Source organism: Stigmatopora nigra, chromosome 9, assembly GCF_051989575.1.
Source record: "Stigmatopora nigra isolate UIUO_SnigA chromosome 9, RoL_Snig_1.1, whole genome shotgun sequence".
Taxonomy (NCBI): Eukaryota; Metazoa; Chordata; class Actinopteri; order Syngnathiformes; family Syngnathidae; genus Stigmatopora; species Stigmatopora nigra.
In genome coordinates, this window is record NC_135516.1 from 6,420,515 (window position 1) to 6,443,325 (window position 22,811).

General features: G+C 34.5%; 3 protein-coding genes across 4 annotated transcripts; 1 reads left to right on the top strand and 2 right to left on the bottom strand.

Moving 5' to 3' along the window:
• Positions 1 to 219: 219 nt before the first annotated feature.
• Positions 220 to 4,956, top strand: LOC144201742 (ranBP-type and C3HC4-type zinc finger-containing protein 1-like). Its single transcript, XM_077724506.1, has 8 exons — positions 220 to 736; positions 2,079 to 2,250; positions 2,328 to 2,408; positions 2,490 to 2,631; positions 3,168 to 3,258; positions 3,331 to 3,616; positions 3,716 to 3,795; positions 4,298 to 4,956. The coding sequence occupies exons 1-8, from the start codon at positions 467 to 469 to the stop codon at positions 4,427 to 4,429; spliced, it is 1,254 nt and encodes a 417-aa protein (XP_077580632.1). The 5' UTR covers positions 220 to 466; the 3' UTR covers positions 4,430 to 4,956.
• Positions 4,205 to 20,483, bottom strand: gpaa1 (glycosylphosphatidylinositol anchor attachment 1). 2 transcript variants are annotated; one of them, XM_077724505.1, is made up of 13 exons: positions 20,334 to 20,483; positions 19,985 to 20,079; positions 18,668 to 18,847; positions 18,488 to 18,599; positions 18,252 to 18,399; positions 17,653 to 17,754; positions 7,668 to 7,864; positions 7,189 to 7,385; positions 6,757 to 6,910; positions 6,618 to 6,686; positions 6,348 to 6,541; positions 5,727 to 5,897; positions 4,205 to 5,658 (listed from the first exon to the last, which is right to left on the bottom strand). In XM_077724505.1, the coding sequence occupies exons 2-13, from the start codon at positions 20,056 to 20,058 to the stop codon at positions 5,415 to 5,417; spliced, it is 1,842 nt and encodes a 613-aa protein (XP_077580631.1). In that variant the 5' UTR covers positions 20,059 to 20,079; positions 20,334 to 20,483; the 3' UTR covers positions 4,205 to 5,414. The 2 variants fall into 2 exon arrangements, with proteins under 2 accessions (XP_077580631.1, XP_077580630.1); XM_077724504.1 differs by lacking the exons at positions 4,205 to 5,658; positions 5,727 to 5,897; positions 20,334 to 20,483 and adding an exon at positions 20,179 to 20,327 and having other exon boundaries at positions 6,329 to 6,541; positions 6,618 to 6,910.
• Positions 20,484 to 21,183: 700 nt separating this feature from the next.
• Positions 21,184 to 22,801, bottom strand: exosc4 (exosome component 4). The gene is made up of 3 exons (XM_077724424.1): positions 22,574 to 22,801; positions 21,816 to 22,022; positions 21,184 to 21,702 (listed from the first exon to the last, which is right to left on the bottom strand). Exons 1-3 carry the CDS (start codon positions 22,742 to 22,744, stop codon positions 21,343 to 21,345), a joined length of 738 nt encoding a protein of 245 aa, XP_077580550.1. The 5' UTR covers positions 22,745 to 22,801; the 3' UTR covers positions 21,184 to 21,342.
• Between the last annotated feature and the right edge of the window lie 10 nt (positions 22,802 to 22,811).

Here is a 22,811-nt window from a genome sequence, read left to right on the forward strand (position 1 = left end):
TAAATTTGAATTTGTTTTATTTATGTGAGGAAATATACAATATCTTTTAAAAAAAATCTGAAGTGATGAAAGCCAAGTCTTTTTAAATTGGATGAAAAAATAAGCAATTTATTAATATTTCAAAGCAGGCGTTTCCGATGCAAAATAGCCGACAGGTGACGTCATTTCCTCTTGTTGGCGCACAGCGCACATCAGACATCTAGCTTTGTATATATATGATTTCTATTTCCATTCCAGACGTTGTTTCTTGACGGAACAAAATCTCCGACGTGCTCCCGTACTACGCGTTCACTTCCTGTTATGTTTGCCTTTTCCTTTCCGTATCTGGTAGATCGCTTCGATTAGAAATGGAACAATCAGGCGATCAGGCGGAAAATTACGAGCGACACGCGTGCAGACGTGCTTCTAACTGCCAACGGCGGACCATCTAAGTAGCCCGCGCGAGGCTCATCGTCCCCGCGGCGACATGGCACTAAGCTCTGGCGGTTGGGCTCCGCAGGTTTCGCTGCTGGGTTCCTCCCAGCTCGGAACCTGTGACTCCGGGCTCGCTTCTTCGTCGGCTTGCTGCAACACCGTCTTAATGTCTGTCCGCGTGTCGGTGTCCCACTCCGGGATCCGACCTTTGTGCCTGCCGGGAGCCGACAGTGAGTCTCTGCGGCTCCAGCTCAGCATGGACCCGAGCCGGGCCGGAGAGTTTCGTCTCGCCCTGCGGGACACCAGCGGGAACCGCAGCATGGTAAGATTAGTAGTATATACCGACTAACATTTCATACATCGTGTAATTTCAAAAGTCAACATCTGCTTGCATTTATTTAGTCACGTACTCAAAATGTGTCATCATCCTATAATATTTTTGACATGACTCACACTAATCATGTATTTGGTTTGTATTTTAAACATAATTATTGTTATTATTATTAGTGTTGATATAGATTAGGGTGGGCAAACTGTGGTCGAGGCCCCTTATGGGTGCAGGTTTTTGTTCCAACTCATTCAGCACAGACACTGGCCAATGAGATTTCTGCAGAAAACAAGAAGCACCTGACTGCAATACACTGATTGTCCTTGTTGGACACCATATTGGTGAAAGGGTGCGTTCATTATGGGTTGGAATGAAAATCTGCGCCCAATATGACCCTTTTATGAATAGTTTGCCCACCTCAGACATATATGTTTTATTGTCCTACCTACACTTATCTTGGGATTTATAATTCCTTGTGTGTTAAACTCTAGCTGTCAAAGAAGGTAGGCTATATTTCAACTCTAATCTGCCAGTATTCTCATGGCCTAAATGCTAAATCAAGTTGATTAACAGACTAGCTAGCTGTAGAAAAAAAATACATATAATATCTTGTTCCCTGTGAAAGTGGATGATGATATTGTTAACTATTTAACATAGAATATTTGCATAACTACTGTTTTTTTTTTGCAAAATTATTTAGTTAAATCATTTTTACCTTGTATCATTCTTAGTACAAACTGTTCTCCACACAGTTCTTGGTTCCAATTAGAGCTGGGTGATAAAATGATTATATAAAATATTTTATTTCTTTCATATTGAATAGCGACTTTTGGATTGAATGTTAAGTTATCAAAATAAAGACGCCTATGAAAATTTCTGCACATTCTATACATAGTGTAAGGAGGGAATTGTCTCACCGACAATGACGTCCTCTAGTACAGGGGGTAGGGAACCTATGGCTCGGGAGCCATATGTGGCTCTTTTGATGGGTGTATATGGCTCTCCGCCTTTTTAAATCATATTTTTTCTTCATTTGACTCTTCTGCATGCATCCTCTCATTGATACTCATTGATTAGCTCCGTGAAATAATGTTCTCAAAAGAATTCAGACTTTTTTTTTACTTTGAAAGTGGTAAAATGATTAATAATTGCACACATTTTCATGTATTTTTACTTTTACATTTTAAGCATGGCTCTCATGGAAAAATGTTTGAAAATATGAATTGTTTATGGCTCTCTTCGTCAAAAAGGTTCCCGACCTTTGCTCTAGTAAAACTACCGTCTGCTTTTCAGGGAATTGCAATAAACTGTAGATTGTTTTTTTCCCCCCATTCAGTTGGTGGAGTTCGATTTGCGCTCGGTGCACTACGAGGTGAGATCGGCGCGCTGCCACGAGATGCGTCTGACCACGCCGCCGCACGACTTCATCCGCTTCTCATTCCGCTGTGACCGCGAGGCCGAGGAATGGGCCACCGTGGTCATGTCTTCACTCCGAGAGGCGCAGCGGGGTTAGTGTGCCATCCATTTGCCTTAAAACGCGTTCACCATCACGTACTGGTGCTCAATTGTGTTGTGGCTCGGACAGTGGCCAACGTGGCCGCCTATGAAGCACGTGACAAGCAGACGCAAGCCGCCGCCGTTACAGAGGCATCGCTTCCACGCGCCGGTGGGTGTCAGTACTTTTTCTGTCAGCCTTGCTGTTTGATGATATAATGTAATATTTTTATTGTTTTTTTTTTTGCTTCAGAGGAGCTTTGTCTGGAGTTGGTCAAGGCGGTGGAGGCTGGAGACACTGAAGCCGCCGCACAGCACGCATCCGCACTGGCCAGGCAGAAAGCGGCGTTGAAAATCCAGCCGGCAGAGAAGAACTATGACAACGGGGAGATCAGGTACATATTCATTGTGTACTGGGAATGAAATCCAGCTAAATTTATCTTTTCAATCAAATCAAATGAATCAAAAGCCTTTATTGTCATCATACACAGTTGCGTATAATGAAATTGGTGGTGCTACTCCACAAAGTGCGTTTTCCCAGTAAAAAAAGCATCAATAAGTAATATAAAAATATAAAAAGTCACATCAGGACAAGGTAAATTCTAAAATATTGCAAATTTTAATATATTAAAATAACTATCTTTGTCCGCCAGATGGCGGTAATCTACCTTTTACAAAAGCCAGCCCTCTCCAAATAGCCTTAACAAGTTTATAGGAAAATATATGGCTGTAAATCAATTGTTTGGTGAAACTGATGATGATCAATCAGACTTTGAACATTTTTAAATATCATTATGATGAATTAGACTTGTAGAAAAGTTGCAACATTAGTATTTTCTATTATCATTTAGCCCTACTATAATGTGTTCATTGAGGAGAATTGCATTTTGAGGCGCTTGTCAATGACATGGATGTTAATTTGTTTTACAAGTCTGTCCGTCGTGGTGGAGGACGTCTCTTCTTCCTGCTGCTTCACAGTCAAAGTCTTCCCCTGCATGACAGTGGCTGCACTCAAACAACAGGTTCGGAATGTCCATATCTTGAAGTGAAAAGATCGGATATGACTGTCACTGAGTAACATCACCTCCCCCCAGGTCTTTGTGGAGTATGGCTTCCACCCTCGAGTGCAGCGCTGGGTGATGGGTCAGTGTTTGTGCACGGACCCCCGCTCGTTGGCCTCCTACGGCGTGCAGCACGATGGCGACACGGCGTACCTCTACCTGATCTCGGCTCGCCAGGCCCACATCACGCGACAGCTTTTCCAGCAGGACCTGGAGGGCGCCCTGGCCACCCCTTCGCTTCCGGCCAATAACGGGCCGGCGTCTCAAGATCGCCGGGGGTATAGCACATTGCCCCCGCGGTTACCCCACACTGGTCAGGGTATGTACGGCTTGTGCATTTTGTATATGGTGATGTGATAATTTATGACTCGGCTTTCCTTAGCTTTAATGTTCATATTTGGCGTCTTTTTTTCCACAGGCAGTGGTGATAAACCATCAGACCTGAATGTTGTCCTTGACATGGAGAATCTGCAACTCAGCAAACCTACTAGAACACAGGTAAACCCTTTTATGTTATTTGGTCATGTATCAGGAAACTAATTAGTAGTTATTCATAGTTATAATTCGGTACGTTGCTCATCTTTTAAATGTGGTAAAAAGAAACGGAATCTGTCAACTTACGTTTTCTGTACTTTATCATTTCAAATTTTGTACGTCGTACTACAACTTTTGTATGGGACTTTTTTTTTAAGTAACAGCCATTTCAACCTTTAATAAGGATGTAAATGACCGAGGTTGATAGGTATGAAACTGGTGATACATGCTTTTTCTTTGAATAGCAATAGAGTTTGTAATTGACTACTTTAGTACAGCTGTTATACATGTACATGTACATAGCAATGCAGTTGTTTAAAAACAAGATACTTGATAATACTTCCCCTAAACAAATTAAGAAAACACAAAAAAATACTTAACAATTTGACAATTTTAATCAAGTGTTTGTAAAAATGACATGGCCAACAACTTACTAACTGTGGTGATGTCTTCCTATTTCCTGCAGACGGAATGGGCTTGCCCCTCGTGCACTTTCATCAACAAGCCTTCTCGTCCGGGCTGTGAGATCTGCACCACAGCCAAGCCCGACGTCGTCCAACAGACGGCACGTGGCGACCCGGCCCCGGGCAGTAGTTGACTGCCCGTCGCCGCCATGTCAGACATGCATACAATGCTATATGCCAGTGTTGCCATAAATGTTGTCCACACGCCCGCCACGATGCTTGTCGAGTGCACTGAGAGTCACGGCGGCCAGTAATTGGCCGTTCGAGATGTTTGACGCACTGTAGCATGAAGCCGGAAACCAGAGTTCAGCCATTCTTCACGGGTAAGATGCTTTAAATTTAGCCACACACACTGTTTTTCTCATTTCAGTTTCATTTAGGAAAGGGAAAAAGAAAGGCCCTTATCTTTATCGCAGGGGTGGTTGTTACAGAAAGTGGGGGGTGCATGGCAAAACTGTGAAGTTGGCGTATAGATGAGAGCGGATGTTTACAGGGTGGTTACAAGTGCTTTTACTCTTCACAAAATCTATTTTCATGGATGTTGTTAATAATTGATGTACATTTTAGTAGCTGATTTGATTCTATTAGATTCCCTTGTGACAGCGACAGATTTTGATTTGAGTACATATTAATTACTGTATTAAACAAAAGGACAATGTAACTATGTGGTTGTCTTGATGAGAAGGAAACTAAAGGGACTAAGTGTAAAATTAATCAAGTCAACAGTTTAAATATACATATACAAACTAAATTGGAAATAATTAATACATTCTTTTTCCATAGTCCTTGCTTATTTTGTTTCAGTGTTCAACCAGCCAAGCCTGTACCATTTTTGGGATGTGGGTGGAAACTAGAGTACCTAGAGAAAACCCACACAGGCAGGTCAGTACTCACCGGGTATTGAACCCTCAAGTTCAGAACTGTGAGGTTGATGCTAACCACAAAATAATTTACTTTATAAAAGTTCTTCAGGTTTAACTGATCCATTGTTTTAAAACAATTGAACTTTTCATGATTATACCCAACCCAAAAAGAATAGAATGTAACAAAATATACAGTACTGTCATTCCCTGGTGGGAGAAGAACCTGAGATCTCCTTTGTCGAGGAAGCGACGCCATCTACTTCCAGAAGAGAATATTCCAGAAAAGCAGCCAGCAGGGATACACCATCAACGCCACCAGTGGGAAAACCAGTGAGCCATACAGCTCATGGTCTAAGATGCCCTGTGAGATGACTGATAGGAAGAGTAACCAGCCCTCCTGAAATCCCAGTGGCGTCTCCTGAAGCTCACTAAAAACAAAGACAGAGAAGAGCAGCGTGCAGGCTGGGCTGAGGAACACCATCAAGATGGCGGTGGGGATTCTGTGGGAAAGAAAACATGGTAAGTAAATAATTTGGAAGAAATTGACAAGGCTTGAGGTCATTTGTACTTGGAGATGTGTGGCGTGACGACAGCGGCCATTGGCACGAGAGTGAGTGCAAGGAGGAAGCCCAGCGAGAAGTTGATGAGTGCAGTGCAGCCCAGCAGCACGGCCAAGTACAACAACGCTATCAGCTTGAGAACTCTCCAGCCTTCCTCCGTCCCCTCGCCAGAAACAAGCCTGTAACAGGAGGTTGGTAAAAATGCTGTTTATTTATAGTCATCATTCATATGTATTACTAATACATTTAATACAAGAATATTTGCCAAAAAACTATAGGACTGCTAATAATTAGCAGTCCTATAGTTTTTTGGCAAATCTTCTTGGGCAACAAAACAAATCCAATGATCTAAATTTGAAACATTTTACATACTACCTTAGAAATTTGTGTGTTGACAAGTACTGACTTCTTCACACAGTGTACTAAATTTTGTTATTTGTTAAATTTAAATGACAAAAACTTTTCAAAACTTAACTAGACTCAACTGTTCAATGTCATTGAACTAGCTTCAGTAGTTCTGAAATATTTTTTGATGTAAAGAAATGTATAATCATTACACTTGCTGTTATTTCTAACTAACTAATGTTTGTGTCCTCAGGAGTCCTGAATGTAACATGGTGTGATGTTACCTTTGCGTATTATGAGGCAGTGCGAGTCCAGCCGTGTAAATGGCGATAGCCGTCAAGACGACGGCCTCTGTCTCCGAAACAGGGAAATGTTCCACAGCCATATCCTGGAAGCGAACAGGCAACGTATAGAGGGCAACTCCGGTCAAGTGGCTTATCACCAGAGGGGTCAACACGGAGAGAACGCCAGGACTGGACTGCAATGAGAGTAAGAATACAGGTTAACACGGCCAAAAGGCAGTCGGCGGCCGAGTTTGGCTGATGAATATTAACCTGCTCCACCATAACAGCACCATCTTTTGTCACAGGAGGTGCTGAGAGTTGTACCCACAGATCCAAAGCCTGCAGTTAAGTCAAGGACTGAAACAACACAGATGGAAAATCCGGGACATTTTTGGTTTGGAAAGGATACGCGCAGCAGCAAGATGACGCCGATCAAGCCGATTGCTGGCATATAGTAACTGATGGAAACAAATTGGGTCAGTGACGATAAAAGGTAGAAGAAGTAGGACTGGTGCAACCGCTCCAGGAGGTTATTCAGCTTACGGTACATTCCCTCCAAGAGCCTACCCACAAACAAGAAAAAAAGCATAGTAAATATAGATTTACCTTTTAATCTGCATACTGTTTACTTTAATGTAAAAGTATCCAAACAGTGACCTGCAGTACAGCAAATTATGAAAACATTAAATTAAGCTTAAAGATTGTCCCACTGAAATCAATGTAATGAACTATGTTTTCTTTAATAAACTGAAAGATCAATCTTGTTAGTCATTTTCTTTACTGTATGTATACTTACACATACATACAGTTATTTTGCAAGTGATGGAAACTTAGCACAAACCTGCCCACAGTGGTCATATCCGTCTTGTACTGGCGGAAGCTGTTGATGCCCCTGATGGTGACCGCCTCCACGTGGTAGCGCAGGAAGAGTCCGTGATCACCCCATGATCGCCCGCTGGCCTGCTTGAGCACCATCAACATCAGCGTCTGCACCGCATGGCTGTAGCCTGATGTTGTGTCCCAGTCGTTCCTATGCAGCTGTGCCAACAAATTTTTGTGTAAGAAAATGGCTGCACCCAATTTCTTAATGTCTCAGTAACTTTATATAAAAGTCTTCTCATCATCATGTTGCAGAAGTAAAGAGTTCCACATTAGCAAATGGCAATATTATCATGATACAATATTGGCTTCCATTGACAGCAATAGACCTCAAAGCCATTTAAACTGGTGGAGCCCGCAGTGATATTTCTCTCTTCCATTGTCATTATTGGAAGCCAATGATTTAAAGTTATTAACACATGCATTTAGCAGAATTCCTACCTTGCCCTGTATAGTGCAGAGGACACCAATCTTCTGACAGAAAGCATAGAAGAGGTTGGTGAGGTCCAGGTTTGGCAGTTGCCCATTTAGCCCCTCAAGCACAATATCCAAGCTGGTGACCATGTCGCTGCTGAGCTCCAGAGACAACGCTGCTTGAATGGAACCGGCACGACCTCGTAGAGGCGAATACTCCATGCCTGCATGGGGGAACACGGCAAAGAAGTTTTAATGTTGATTATGAATATGTACATATATGTATAAGTGTATAAGTACATGTATAAGTGTATGGGTACATGAGTACATGTATAAGTGTATGGGTACATAAGTACATGTATAAGTGTATGGGTACATGAGTACATGTATAAGTGTATGTATAAGTGTATGAGTCCATGTATAAGTGTATGTATAAGTGTATGAGTACATGTATAAGTGTATGGGTACATGAGTACATGTATAAGTGTATGGGTACATGAGTACATGTATAAGTCTATGAGTACATGTATATTTGTATGAGTACATGTACAAGTGTATGAGTACATGTATAAGAAAAAGCCTTACTATACTATGACGTTTTTTTTAAGAAAAAAAGCCTTACGATACTATGTCCTTTTTTTAAAGAAAAAAGCCTTACTATACTATGTCCTTTTTTTAAAGAAAAAAGCCTTACTATACTATGTCCTTTTTTTAAAGAAAAAAGCCTTACTATACTATGTCCTTTTTTAAAGAAAAAAGCCTTACTATACTGTGTCCTTTTTTTAAGAAAAAAGCCTTACTATACTATGTCCTTTTAAAGAAAAAAGCCTTACTATACTATGTCCTTTTTAAAGAAAAAAGCCTTACTATACTATGTCCTTTTTTAAAGAAAAAAAGCCTTACTATACTATGTCCTTTTTTAAAAGAAAAAAGCCTTACTATACTATGTCCTTTTTTAAAGAAAAAAGCCTTACTATACTGTCTTTTTTTTTAAGAAAAAAGCCTTACTATACTATGTCCTTTTTTTAAAGAAAAAAGCCTTACTATACTATGTCCTTTTTTAAAGAAAAAAGCCTTACTATACTATGTCCTTTTTTTTAAAGAAAAAAGCCTTACTATACTATGTCCTTTTTTTAAAGAAAAAAGCCTTACTATACTATGTCCTTTTTTTAAAGAAAAAAGCCTTACTATACTATGTCCTTTTTTTAATAAAAAAGCCTTACTATACTATGTCCTTTTTTTAAAGAAAAAAGCCTTACTATACTATGTCCTTTTTTTAAAGAAAAAAGCCTTACTATACTATGTCCTTTTTTTTAAAGAAAAAAGCCTTACTATACTATGTCGTTTTTGAAGAGAATAAAGCCTTACTATACTATGTCCTTTTTTTAATAAAAAAGCCTTACTATACTATGTCCTTTTTTTAAAGAAAAAAGCCTTACTATACTATGTCTTTTTTTAATAAAAAAGCCTTACTATACAATGTCCTTTTTTTAAAGAAAAAAGCCTTACTATACTATGTCCTTTTTTTAAGAAAAAAGCCTTACTATACTATGTCCTTTTTTTAAAGAAAAAAGCCTTACTATACTATGTCCTTTTTTTAATAAAAAAGCCTTACTATACTATGTCCTTTTTTTAAAGAAAAAAGCCTTACTATACTATGTCCTTTTTTTAAAGAAAAAAGCCTTACTATACTATGTCCTTTTTTTTAAAGAAAAAAGCCTTACTATACTATGTCGTTTTTGAAGAGAATAAAGCCTTACTATACTATGTCCTTTTTTTAAAGAAAAAAGCCTTACTATACTATGTCCTTTTTTAAAAGAAAAAAGCCTTACTATACTATGTCCTTTTTTAAAGAAAAAAGCCTTACTATACTGTCTTTTTTTTAAAGAAAAAAGCCTTACTATACTATGTCCTTTTTTTAAAGAAAAAAGCCTTACTATACTATGTCCTTTTTTTAAAGAAAAAAGCCTTACTATACTATGTCCTTTTTTTTAAAGAAAAAAGCCTTACTATACTATGTCCTATTTTTAATAAAAAAGCCTTACTATACTATGTCCTTTTTTTAAAGAAAAAAGCCTTACTATACTATGTCTTTTTTTTAATAAAAAAGCCTTACTATACAATGTCCTTTTTTTAAAGAAAAAAGCCTTACTATACTATGTTCTTTTTTTAAGAAAAAAGCCTTACTATACTATGTCCTTTTTTTAAGAAAAAAGCCTTACTATACTATGTCCTTTTTTTAAAGAAAAAAGCCTTACTATACTATGTCCTTTTTTTAAAGAAAAAAGCCTTACTATACTATGTCCTTTTTTTCAAGAAAAAAAGCCTTACTATACTATATCCTTTTTTTAAAAAAAAAGCCTTACTATACTATGTCGTTTTTGAAGAGAATAAAGCCTTACTATACTATGTCCTTTTTTAAAAGAAAAAAGCCTCACTATACTATGTCCTTATTTATAAGAAAAAAGCCTTACTATACTATGTCCTTTTTTAAAGAAAAAAGCCTTACTATACTATGTCCCCTTTTTTAAAGAAAAAAGCCTTACCATACTATGTCCTTTTTTTAAAGAAAAAAGCCTTACTATACTATGTCGTTTTTTGAAGAGAATAAAGCCTTACTATACTATGTCCTTTTTTTTAAAGAAAAAAGCCTTACTATACTATGTCGTTTTTGAAGAGAATAAAGCCTTACTATACTATGTCCTTTTTTAAAAGAAAAAAGCCTCACTATACTATGTCCTTATTTATAAGAAAAAAGCCTTACTATACTATGTCCTTATTTATAAGAAAAAAGCCTTACTATACTATGTCCTTTTTTAAAGAAAAAACCCTTACTATACTATGTCCTTTTTTAAAGAAAAAAGCCTTACTATACTATGTCCTTTTTTTAAAGAAAAAAGCCTTACTATACTATGTCCTTTTTTTAAAGAAAAAAGCCTTACTATACTATGTCCTTTTTTTAATAAAAAAGCCTTACTATACTATGTCCTTTTTTTAAAGAAAAAAGCCTTACTATACTATGTCTTTTTTTAATAAAAAAGCCTTACTATACTATGTCCTTTTTTAAAGAAAAAAGCCTCACTATACTATGTCCTTTTTTTAAAGAAAAAAGCCTTACTATACTATGTCCTTTTTTTTAAAGAAAAAAGCCTTACTATACTATGTCCTTTTTTTAATAAAAAAGCCTTACTATACTATGTCCTTTTTTTAAAGAAAAAAGCCTTACTATACTATGTCTTTTTTTAATAAAAAAGCCTTACTATACAATGTCCTTTTTTTAAAGAAAAAAGCCTTACTATACTATGTCCTTTTTTTAAGAAAAAAGCCTTACTATACTATGTCCTTTTTTTAAAGAAAAAAGCCTTACTATACTATGTCCTTTTTTTAATAAAAAAGCCTTACTATACTATGTCCTTTTTTTAAAGAAAAAAGCCTTACTATACTATGTCCTTTTTTTAAAGAAAAAAGCCTTACTATACTATGTCCTTTTTTTTAAAGAAAAAAGCCTTACTATACTATGTCGTTTTTGAAGAGAATAAAGCCTTACTATACTATGTCCTTTTTTTAAAGAAAAAAGCCTTACTATACTATGTCCTTTTTTTAAAGAAAAAAGCCTTACTATACTATGTCCTTTTTTTAAAGTAAAAAAGCCTTACTATACTATGTCCTTTTTTAAAGAAAAAAGCCTTACTATACTATGTCCTTTTTTAAAGAAAAAAGCCTTACTATACTATGTCCTTTTTTTAAAGAAAAAAGCCTTACTATACTATGTCCTTTTTTTTAAAGAAAAAAGCCTTACTATACTATGTCCTATTTTTAATAAAAAAGCCTTACTATACTATGTCCTTTTTTTAAAGAAAAAAGCCTTACTATACTATGTCTTTTTTTTAATAAAAAAGCCTTACTATACAATGTCCTTTTTTTAAAGAAAAAAGCCTTACTATACTATGTTCTTTTTTTAAGAAAAAAGCCTTACTATACTATGTCCTTTTTTTAAGAAAAAAGCCTTACTATACTATGTCCTTTTTTTAAAGAAAAAAGCCTTACTATACTATGTCCTTTTTTTAAATAAAAAAGCCTTACTATACTATGTCCTTATTTATAAGAAAAAAGCCTTACTATACTATGTCCTTATTTATAAGAAAAAAGCCTTACTATACTATGTCCTTTTTTAAAGAAAAAAGCCTTACTATACTATGTCCTTTTTTTAAGAAAAAAGCCTTACTATACTATGTCCTTTTTTTAAGAAAAAAGCCTTACTATACTATGTCCTTTTTTTAAAGAAAAAAGCCTTACTATACTATGTCCTTTTTTTTAAAGAAAAAAGCCTTACTATACTATGTCCTTTTTTTCAAGAAAAAAGCCTTACTATACTATGTCCTTTTTTTCAAGAATAAAGCCTTACTATACTATGTCCTTTTTTAAAAGAAAAAAGCCTTACTATACTATGTCCTTATTTATAAGAGAAAAGCCTTACTATACTATGTCCTTTTTTTAAAGAAAAAAGCCTTACTATACTATGTCCTTTTTTTTAATAAAAAAGCCTTACTATACTATGTCCTTTTTTTCAAGAAAAAAGCCTTACTATACTATGTCCTTTTTTTAAAGAAAAAAGCCTTACTATACTATGTCCCTTTTTTTAAAGAAAAAAGCCTTACTATACTATGTCCTTTTTTAAGAAAAAAGCCTTACTATACTATGTCCTTTTTTTAAAGAAAAAAGCCTTACTATACTACGTCCTTTTTTTAAGGAAAAAAGCCTGACTATACTGTGTCCTTTTTTAAAGAAAAAAAGCCTTACTATACTATGTCCTTTTTTTAAAAGAAAAAAGCCTTACTATACTATGTCCTTTTTTTAAAAAAAAACGCCTTACTATACTATGTCCTTTTTTTAAAGAAAAAAGCCTTACTATACTATGTCCTTTTTTTTAAAGAAAAAAGCCTTACTATACTATGTCGTTTTTGAAGAGAATAAAGCCTTACTATACTATGTCCTTTTTTTAAAGAAAAAAGCCTTACTATACTATGTCCTTTTTTTAAAGAAAAAAGCCTTACTATACTATGTCCTTTTTTTAAAGTAAAAAAGCCTTACTATACTATGTCCTTTTTTAAAGAAAAAAGCCTTACTATACTATGTCCTTTTTTAAAGAAAAAAGCCTTACTATACTATGTCCTTTTTTTAAAGAAAAAAGCCTTACTATACTATGTCCTTTTTTTTAAAGAAAAAAGCCTTACTATACTATGTCCTATTTTTAATAAAAAAGCCTTACTATACTATGTCCTTTTTTTAAAGAAAAAAGCCTTACTATACTATGTCTTTTTTTTAATAAAAAAGCCTTACTATACAATGTCCTTTTTTTAAAGAAAAAAGCCTTACTATACTATGTTCTTTTTTTAAGAAAAAAGCCTTACTATACTATGTCCTTTTTTTAAGAAAAAAGCCTTACTATACTATGTCCTTTTTTTAAAGAAAAAAGCCTTACTATACTATGTCCTTTTTTTAAATAAAAAAGCCTTACTATACTATGTCCTTATTTATAAGAAAAAAGCCTTACTATACTATGTCCTTATTTATAAGAAAAAAGCCTTACTATACTATGTCCTTTTTTAAAGAAAAAAGCCTTACTATACTATGTCCTTTTTTTAAGAAAAAAGCCTTACTATACTATGTCCTTTTTTTAAGAAAAAAGCCTTACTATACTATGTCCTTTTTTTAAAGAAAAAAGCCTTACTATACTATGTCCTTTTTTTTAAAGAAAAAAGCCTTACTATACTATGTCCTTTTTTTCAAGAAAAAAGCCTTACTATACTATGTCCTTTTTTTCAAGAATAAAGCCTTACTATACTATGTCCTTTTTTAAAAGAAAAAAGCCTTACTATACTATGTCCTTATTTATAAGAGAAAAGCCTTACTATACTATGTCCTTTTTTTAAAGAAAAAAGCCTTACTATACTATGTCCTTTTTTTTAATAAAAAAGCCTTACTATACTATGTCCTTTTTTTCAAGAAAAAAGCCTTACTATACTATGTCCTTTTTTTAAAGAAAAAAGCCTTACTATACTATGTCCCTTTTTTTAAAGAAAAAAGCCTTACTATACTATGTCCTTTTTTAAGAAAAAAGCCTTACTATACTATGTCCTTTTTTTAAAGAAAAAAGCCTTACTATACTACGTCCTTTTTTTAAGGAAAAAAGCCTGACTATACTGTGTCCTTTTTTAAAGAAAAAAAGCCTTACTATACTATGTCCTTTTTTTAAAAGAAAAAAGCCTTACTATACTATGTCCTTTTTTTAAAAAAAAAAGCCTTACTATACTATGTCCTTTTTTTAAAGAAAAAAGCCTTACTATACTATGTCCTTATTTATAAGAAAAAAGCCTTACTATACTATGTCCTTTTTTTAAAAAGAAAAAAGCCTTACTATACTATGTCCTTTTTTTCAAGAAAAAAGCCTTACTATACTATGTCCTTTTTTTAAAGAAAAAAGCCTTACTATACTGTCCTTTTTTTCAAGAAAAAAGCCTTACTATACTATGTCCTTTTTTTCAAGAAAAAAGCCTTACTATACTATGTCCTTTTTTAAAGAAAAAAGCCTTACTATACTATGTCCTTTTTTTCAAGAAAAAAGCCTTACTATACTATGTCCTTTTTTTCAAGAAAAAAGCCTTACTATACTATGTCCTTTTTTTAAGAAAAAAGCCTTACTATACTATGTCCTTTTTCTTAAGAAAAAAGCCTTACTATACTATGTCGTTTTTGAAGAGAATAAAGCCTTACTATACTATGTCCTTATTTATAAGAAAAAAGCCTTACTATACTATGTCCTTTTTTAAAGAAAAAAGCCTTACTATACTATGTCCTTTTTTTAAGAAAAAAGCCTTACTATACTATGTCCTTTTTTTAAGAAAAAAGCCTTACTATACTATGTCCTTTTTTTAAAGAAAAAAGCCTTACTATACTATGTCCTTTTTTTTAAAGAAAAAAGCCTTACTATACTATGTCCTTTTTTTCAAGAAAAAAGCCTTACTATACTATGTCCTTTTTTTCAAGAATAAAGCCTTACTATACTATGTCCTTTTTTAAAAGAAAAAAGCCTTACTATACTATGTCCTTATTTATAAGAGAAAAGCCTTACTATACTATGTCCTTTTTTTAAAGAAAAAAGCCTTACTATACTATGTCCTTTTTTTTAATAAAAAAGCCTTACTATACTATGTCCTTTTTTTCAAGAAAAAAGCCTTACTATACTATGTCCTTTTTTTAAAGAAAAAAGCCTTACTATACTATGTCCCTTTTTTTAAAGAAAAAAGCCTTACTATACTATGTCCTTTTTTAAGAAAAAAGCCTTACTATACTATGTCCTTTTTTTAAAGAAAAAAGCCTTACTATACTACGTCCTTTTTTTAAGGAAAAAAGCCTGACTATACTGTGTCCTTTTTTAAAGAAAAAAAGCCTTACTATACTATGTCCTTTTTTTAAAAGAAAAAAGCCTTACTATACTATGTCCTTTTTTTAAAAAAAAAAGCCTTACTATACTATGTCCTTTTTTTAAAGAAAAAAGCCTTACTATACTATGTCCTTTTTTTTAAAGAAAAAAGCCTTACTATACTATGTCGTTTTTGAAGAGAATAAAGCCTTACTATACTATGTCCTTTTTTTAAAGAAAAAAGCCTTACTATACTATGTCCTTTTTTTAAAGAAAAAAGCCTTACTATACTATGTCCTTTTTTTAAAGTAAAAAAGCCTTACTATACTATGTCCTTTTTTAAAGAAAAAAGCCTTACTATACTATGTCCTTTTTTAAAGAAAAAAGCCTTACTATACTATGTCCTTTTTTTAAAGAAAAAAGCCTTACTATACTATGTCCTTTTTTTTAAAGAAAAAAGCCTTACTATACTATGTCCTATTTTTAATAAAAAAGCCTTACTATACTATGTCCTTTTTTTAAAGAAAAAAGCCTTACTATACTATGTCTTTTTTTTAATAAAAAAGCCTTACTATACAATGTCCTTTTTTTAAAGAAAAAAGCCTTACTATACTATGTTCTTTTTTTAAGAAAAAAGCCTTACTATACTATGTCCTTTTTTTAAGAAAAAAGCCTTACTATACTATGTCCTTTTTTTAAAGAAAAAAGCCTTACTATACTATGTCCTTTTTTTAAATAAAAAAGCCTTACTATACTATGTCCTTATTTATAAGAAAAAAGCCTTACTATACTATGTCCTTATTTATAAGAAAAAAGCCTTACTATACTATGTCCTTTTTTAAAGAAAAAAGCCTTACTATACTATGTCCTTTTTTTAAGAAAAAAGCCTTACTATACTATGTCCTTTTTTTAAGAAAAAAGCCTTACTATACTATGTCCTTTTTTTAAAGAAAAAAGCCTTACTATACTATGTCCTTTTTTTTAAAGAAAAAAGCCTTACTATACTATGTCCTTTTTTTCAAGAAAAAAGCCTTACTATACTATGTCCTTTTTTTCAAGAATAAAGCCTTACTATACTATGTCCTTTTTTAAAAGAAAAAAGCCTTACTATACTATGTCCTTATTTATAAGAGAAAAGCCTTACTATACTATGTCCTTTTTTTAAAGAAAAAAGCCTTACTATACTATGTCCTTTTTTTTAATAAAAAAGCCTTACTATACTATGTCCTTTTTTTCAAGAAAAAAGCCTTACTATACTATGTCCTTTTTTTAAAGAAAAAAGCCTTACTATACTATGTCCCTTTTTTTAAAGAAAAAAGCCTTACTATACTATGTCCTTTTTTAAGAAAAAAGCCTTACTATACTATGTCCTTTTTTTAAAGAAAAAAGCCTTACTATACTACGTCCTTTTTTTAAGGAAAAAAGCCTGACTATACTGTGTCCTTTTTTAAAGAAAAAAAGCCTTACTATACTATGTCCTTTTTTTAAAAGAAAAAAGCCTTACTATACTATGTCCTTTTTTTAAAAAAAAAAGCCTTACTATACTATGTCCTTTTTTTAAAGAAAAAAGCCTTACTATACTATGTCCTTATTTATAAGAAAAAAGCCTTACTATACTATGTCCTTTTTTTAAAAAGAAAAAAGCCTTACTATACTATGTCCTTTTTTTCAAGAAAAAAGCCTTACTATACTATGTCCTTTTTTTAAAGAAAAAAGCCTTACTATACTGTCCTTTTTTTCAAGAAAAAAGCCTTACTATACTATGTCCTTTTTTTCAAGAAAAAAGCCTTACTATACTATGTCCTTTTTTAAAGAAAAAAGCCTTACTATACTATGTCCTTTTTTTCAAGAAAAAAGCCTTACTATACTATGTCCTTTTTTTCAAGAAAAAAGCCTTACTATACTATGTCCTTTTTTTAAGAAAAAAGCCTTACTATACTATGTCCTTTTTCTTAAGAAAAAAGCCTTACTATACTATGTCGTTTTTGAAGAGAATAAAGCCTTACTATACTATGTCCTTTTTTTAAAGAAAAAAGCCTTACTATACTATGTCCTTTTTTTAAAGAAAAAAGCCTTACTATACTATGTCCTTTTTTTAAAGAAAAAAGCCTTACTATACTATGTCCTTTTTTTAAAGAAAAAAGCCTTACTATACTATGTCCTTTTTTAAAGAAAAAAGCCTTACTATACTATGTCCTTTTTTTTAAGAAAAAAGCCTTACTATACTATGTCCTTTTTTTCAAGAAAAAAGCCTTACTATACTATGTCCTTTTTTTAAAGAAAAAAGCCTTACTATACTATGTCCTTTTTTTCAAGAAAAAAGCCTTACTATACTATGTCCTTTTTTAAAGAAAAAAGCCTTACTATACTATGTCCTTTTTTACGAAAAAAGCCTTACTATACTACGTCCTTTTTTTAAAGAAAAAAGCCTTACTATACTATGTCCTTTTTTAAAGAAAAAAGCCTTACTATACTATGTCCTTTTTTTTAAGAAAAAAGCCTTACTATAATATGTCCTTTTTTAAAAAAAAACGCCTTACTATACTATGTCCTTTTTTAAAGAAAAAAGGTTAAAATAGTTATTATTACCTGTGGTGTTGGTGTGGTGGTATCCCTCCAGCCAGGCCTGCATGCCAATCAGATCGTGTTCATTGACAAGGAAGATGATGTCTTTGGCCCAGAACACCTGACCTGTTCGGGTGGAAAAGTATTCAGGTATATAGCTATGTCTACATACAAATCTCAGAGAAAGTAATGTGTGCATCTATGAACAAGTGGTAAGTCAAACAAAATAAAACATTTCATTTCATTCAAAATAAACCTTCAGCTACATTCATGCTTAGTTCTCTCTCCCATCCACAAACTCCCCATTGTATAAAATAATGCCTCATTTTATTACTAAACATCTTAACCACTAGTTATTTGTTACTCTGTTAGTAGATGGTGAAGTACAACAATGTTTTTCCATTGTAATATCCTGTTTTTTATTTTATTTTGAGATCCAAGTAAATCGACATACGAGCTCAGTCCCGAAACGCATTAAGCTTATCTCAAGGTACCACTGTAGCACTTAAAAGCATACAAATGTGACTTCTATTTTAAAGTGTGATTAAAACAACAGCGCAATAAACAAACAAACTGACATTACCCCCAAACACACGATTTCCACATCTTTCTGATCAACTTACTTCTAAAGTACTGGGCCAAAACCAGCAGCAGCCCCACAGCCTGGTTGTTCTCCTTTCCTGGGCTGCACGGAGCAGTCAACACCAAGGCTTCAGTCCGTGGCGCTCTGGGGGCACGGAGGATGCCATACACATTTGTACCTTTCACCATCTTAACAGGGAAAAAAAGAAGGCAAATGTGAATTGTTATGTTGCTTTGCCACACACACGCACATGTATTCAACAAAAAGTTACCCTACAAATCTCTCTTTGTTTTCATCCGGGAACGGAAGCGTGCGAGAGAACGTCTGCGTGTAAACTTCCAAGCCTCGATCCTGCATCGTTTTCACCAGCCAGTCCACCGGCATGCCACTGCGCACCAATGATTTTGTTTCAGGACAACCATCAGCTTGCTGTCAGAACGATGAAATTTGACTTACTCTGCTTTTATCTTCATTGTCCCAAACTCCCTGCCGGTAACCAGTGCCCTCTCCCCGGCTGGAAAGTGTTCCTCCACCATGGTGGATCCCATGGCGTTCTCGGACATGCCCGTACGCAGGGTGAACGGTTCGAAGGCCAGACCCATGAACCATGCCACTCCCGCCAAATAACAGACAAGACTGAAGGTGAGAGGAAGATGACAAAAAAAAACAAGATTTGTTGTAAATAAATGTATACACTTGTTGACATGAAATTTCAAACATGTTAAAACTGTGACTGCTGTTGAAAGCATTTCAAAAGATTATATATATATGTAGCTCCAACCTACAAGTAGAAAATGTGGCATTATTTAGTTGTACCCACAAATATTTATGATTTGAATCCAGTTTTACTAGTTTGCCAGTATAAACAGCAAATGGCAATGTCAAAGGTTCCCCAAGCATAAACTAACTGAAACTGAAAATGTGCTTCTATTAGGAAATAAACCTTACCTTCTTGTGATTCCAACCTGCATACCCTGTTGTGGCATTTTTTGAAACTATCCTCACAGGTTTGTATGTTTCATATGATAGATTATTGTTTACATCTTATATTACTTGTACTTAAAATATAAAGTAGCTTTGATGATGATGCCAGGCCAATTTGTCAGGTCAAATGTAAATAAAGTACATGACATTCATGTCATAAAGACTGTGCACTTAACATTTGATTTTAAAAAATAATTAAAAATTGAGCGCCCGTTGTTAAGTGGTAAGCGCCTCACAGTTCTAGAGTCGAGGGTTTGATACCCAAAACATGCATGGTAGGATGCTCTAACATTAAATTGGGCGATTTAGAGTGTGGGGCCTGGTGCCCGTAGGTGAGTGGGATATGCTCCAGCACCCCCATGACCCTTGTGAGGAAACGGTTCTGAAATTAATTAATAAATGAATAAAAAACAAATGAATTTCGATCACAATTGTAAATTAACCTTATATTGCGTCACTGTGCGGAATAACGTTAAAAATTTAACCCTAGAACATTATGACATTATATTTGGATTTTTTTTTAATCCAATAAAAAGGGCCATCATTGATTCTCTGAGCCATGTATAACGTTAAAAATTTAACCCTAGAACATTATGACATTATATTTGGATTTTTTTTTAATCCAATAAAAAGGGCCATCATTGATTCTCTGAGCCATGTAGAATGCAACAACAACAAATGGCTTCAATTAGTTGCACATTTAAGAAAATGCTTTAAAGATGTGTCCCTACACTTATAAATGAAGTTTTGTTAATGTTAATGTCATAAGGAATAAAACAATGTACACACCAGATTGGACCATTAAGGCGAGTTAGCAAGCTGACCAGTGCCTGTCTTCTGTTGGGATCGGAGAGAAGTCCCATGTTGTTTCTTTGGGATGAGTCCTGCATAAAGCATACAAATGCACATTATATAAATACAATGATTTACAACACAGACAGTATATTTGATCTTCATTTTCTTTTTCAATCAACCCCCCACACCTGCTTGCACGGCGTCTTGTGACAGATACGGCCAATTAAGCTGCACTTGGGTCACTAGATCACTTCGACTAAAGTGTTTTTACTAGTACGACTACGATACATAATTCGTTCATTTATTTTGTGGAGTAGTGAGACCTGTAGTATGAACAAATTACCTTTTTTTAGTATAAACGCCGGTTTAATACGCCGTCACGGGAAGTACAGGGAACACATTTTAAATGTTGTATGACACTAGATGTCTGATACCTCGTGAGTCAACGGGGACGGTTGTTGTCATTTGTTGGCCATTTTAAGAATCAAATGCGATATAAAGCCAAGTCAATGATCGTGTATTTTGAATGACTACAGATTGGTAATTTTTCATAGGATCTGCTTAGTAATTAACGTCAGAGACGCAGAGGTTTTACTGCGAATCTAGAAATAATTTTAAGAGTTGCTGAATATAATTCAGCCTCCATCAAAACCACGTAAGGCCCTGTCACAACATGGCGACGAGTTAGTTATCCCATGAACTGCCCTGCATACATAGGTTGTTTCAACCCGATACAGTAATACAACGAAACCACCTCCGGTAATCGATCGGAGATATCCGTCCAATCATTCCCAAGCACAAAATAATAAAAAATATTTTTTTAAAATGCTATAGGCCAGTTTAGAATATATTCTTTCCACCCCGAAACAATAAAAATATATATATACTTACACATGTATGTATTTTGTGGTGTAAGATTTGGAAAAGGAAACTAACGATGCACTCAATTACTATTTTGTACAAAACTGATAAATGTATGTTTTTTTATATATATTTTACTAAGAGAAATTACTCAAGCAATATGTTTCTATTTTACATATCTCGATGGAGATGAGCTTCAACCTTTTCTTGTTAATTTATCATTACACTAACAGATGCTAAATTAACCTCAGAATTAAACGCAACTCGGATTAAGGCATGGATTACACCACAATATGTAAATAATCCTGTAAAATATAACAAGCAACACAACATCATATAAAGCAGATTTTAGTTGTTGTCAAATTTACAAAACAATGTACAACATCAATTATTGTCGTGAGGGGCTCATTAACTGGGAAAATAGATTGTATACTGGTTTTTAGTCCAGAAAAGTCCAATATGGAAGTTTGAAAATAGCAGTAGTGCAAATATCAGTCTTCAGTGCCTGGCGTAGCCTCTTGGAGATGCTGACGCACAACCTGGTCAAGCACCTTGCTCACACCTTTGCAAGCTGTCATGGCAGCCTCCATCATAGCCTCGAGGTGGTCTTGATGCAACCTGGCGTCCATCTGCACCAGGGCAATCTGCCCGCTACGGGGGAGGAGCGCCAGCGCCAAGGAGCTCACACCACCGCTCTCCTCCGCATAGCACAAGTCGGCGAGCGGAGTTTCGTCCACGAAACCCACAGTGGAGGCACATACATAGTCCAGCATGGGGATGCCGGCGTCTATCACGGCCAAGGTGGCGGCGTTCACGCACACGCTGTAGTTGCCTCCGTCCGACTGAAGAATCTGGTGAGGAAAATGAATTTTGTTGAATATCTCCTAAAGATTCTCACACTGATTCAGTTGGAAAGTATTTACTATAATAAAAAAAATAGAAATTTGCTCAGTAATACATTTACCTTGACATAAATGTCTATTTGAGAGCGCGGGTAGAGCTGCGTCATCACAGCAGCTTCGAATGTCTGTTTGAGATGGAGGCTCATCTCAGTGGACTTGCGATCACCGTGCGGTCTCCTCTTCCTCTCTGATGTGCTGAAAGTGGCCATACTGTATTGGCAGTTGATGACAGCTCGGTCTGGAAGGATTCGACTGCGGGAGCTTCGCATCTGAGGGGAAACATGGACCAATTGTCATCATATTGGCTCACATCTTTAGTTCTTACAGCAATGTTGTCCCTATTTTTCTGTTACCAGGTTCTACTATATATATCTATATATTAACATATTATTGCATTGCAAATATTAATAAGACAGTTGTGGTTATTTCATGTATGTTTTTCTCATTATGACATGGCTTGAAGGCCATAGTTATGTACATTAATACTAAATCTATAGTTAATTTTTCACAAACATCACTGTACAGTGTTATTAAAATTCAAGTTACATCATAATTACATTTATAAGTGCTTATGAAGTGGAAATGTACGATATAGGGTTACATAGTAACTATAAAATGGAAAAATATTTATCACCCTAATGATATTGTGGATTATCATATTGCATGTTTCATTTATGATTGTATGTTAACCAATACATTTAGCACATATATGTTTTTTTCTTATTCAAGGCAGATAAAGATTGACATAACTGTGGTCAAATACGATATTGTATTTTGATTAGAAAAAGTTAGCATCAGGCTAGCTTTTAGTGCTACTTACTTCGTGCGGACCGTACACAACTGCCAGAGCTTTAGTGTTTCCTTGCTCTAAATACGCCGAGCCGTCAGCCTGGCCGAACACACCCATGCGGGCTTGAACCTTTCGAAGCTCGCTGGCTTTGCGTCCATCCAGACGGTATCCTTGGTCAGACAACAGCTCCAAACCTGCCATGTTTTCACTTGGTTAAGGAAAGAAGACACGTGCACAGCGTTAGACTACATTACCCATAATGCTTATA

Coding starts and splice junctions, on each gene's coding strand:
- LOC144201742 (XM_077724506.1), top strand. CDS start 467: ATGGCACTAAGCTCTGGCGGTTGGGCTCCGCAGGTTTCGCTGCTGGGT. Junction 2,632..3,167: donor TATGACAACGGGGAGATCAG/GTACATATTCAT, acceptor TTGTTTTACAAG/TCTGTCCGTCGTGGTGGAGG. Junction 3,259..3,330: donor TGGCTGCACTCAAACAACAG/GTTCGGAATGTC, acceptor ACCTCCCCCCAG/GTCTTTGTGGAGTATGGCTT.
- gpaa1 (XM_077724505.1), bottom strand. CDS start 20,058: ATGGGACTTCTCTCCGATCCCAACAGAAGACAGGCACTGGTCAGCTTG. Junction 7,865..17,652: donor CCACCACACCAACACCACAG/GTAATAATAACT, acceptor TCCCCCATGCAG/GCATGGAGTATTCGCCTCTA. Junction 7,386..7,667: donor TCTGCACTATACAGGGCAAG/GTAGGAATTCTG, acceptor TTGTTGGCACAG/CTGCATAGGAACGACTGGGA.
- exosc4 (XM_077724424.1), bottom strand. CDS start 22,744: ATGGCAGGTTTGGAGCTGTTGTCTGACCAAGGATACCGTCTGGATGGA. Junction 22,023..22,573: donor TTGTGTACGGTCCGCACGAA/GTAAGTAGCACT, acceptor GTTTCCCCTCAG/ATGCGAAGCTCCCGCAGTCG. Junction 21,703..21,815: donor AAATAGACATTTATGTCAAG/GTAAATGTATTA, acceptor TTTCCTCACCAG/ATTCTTCAGTCGGACGGAGG.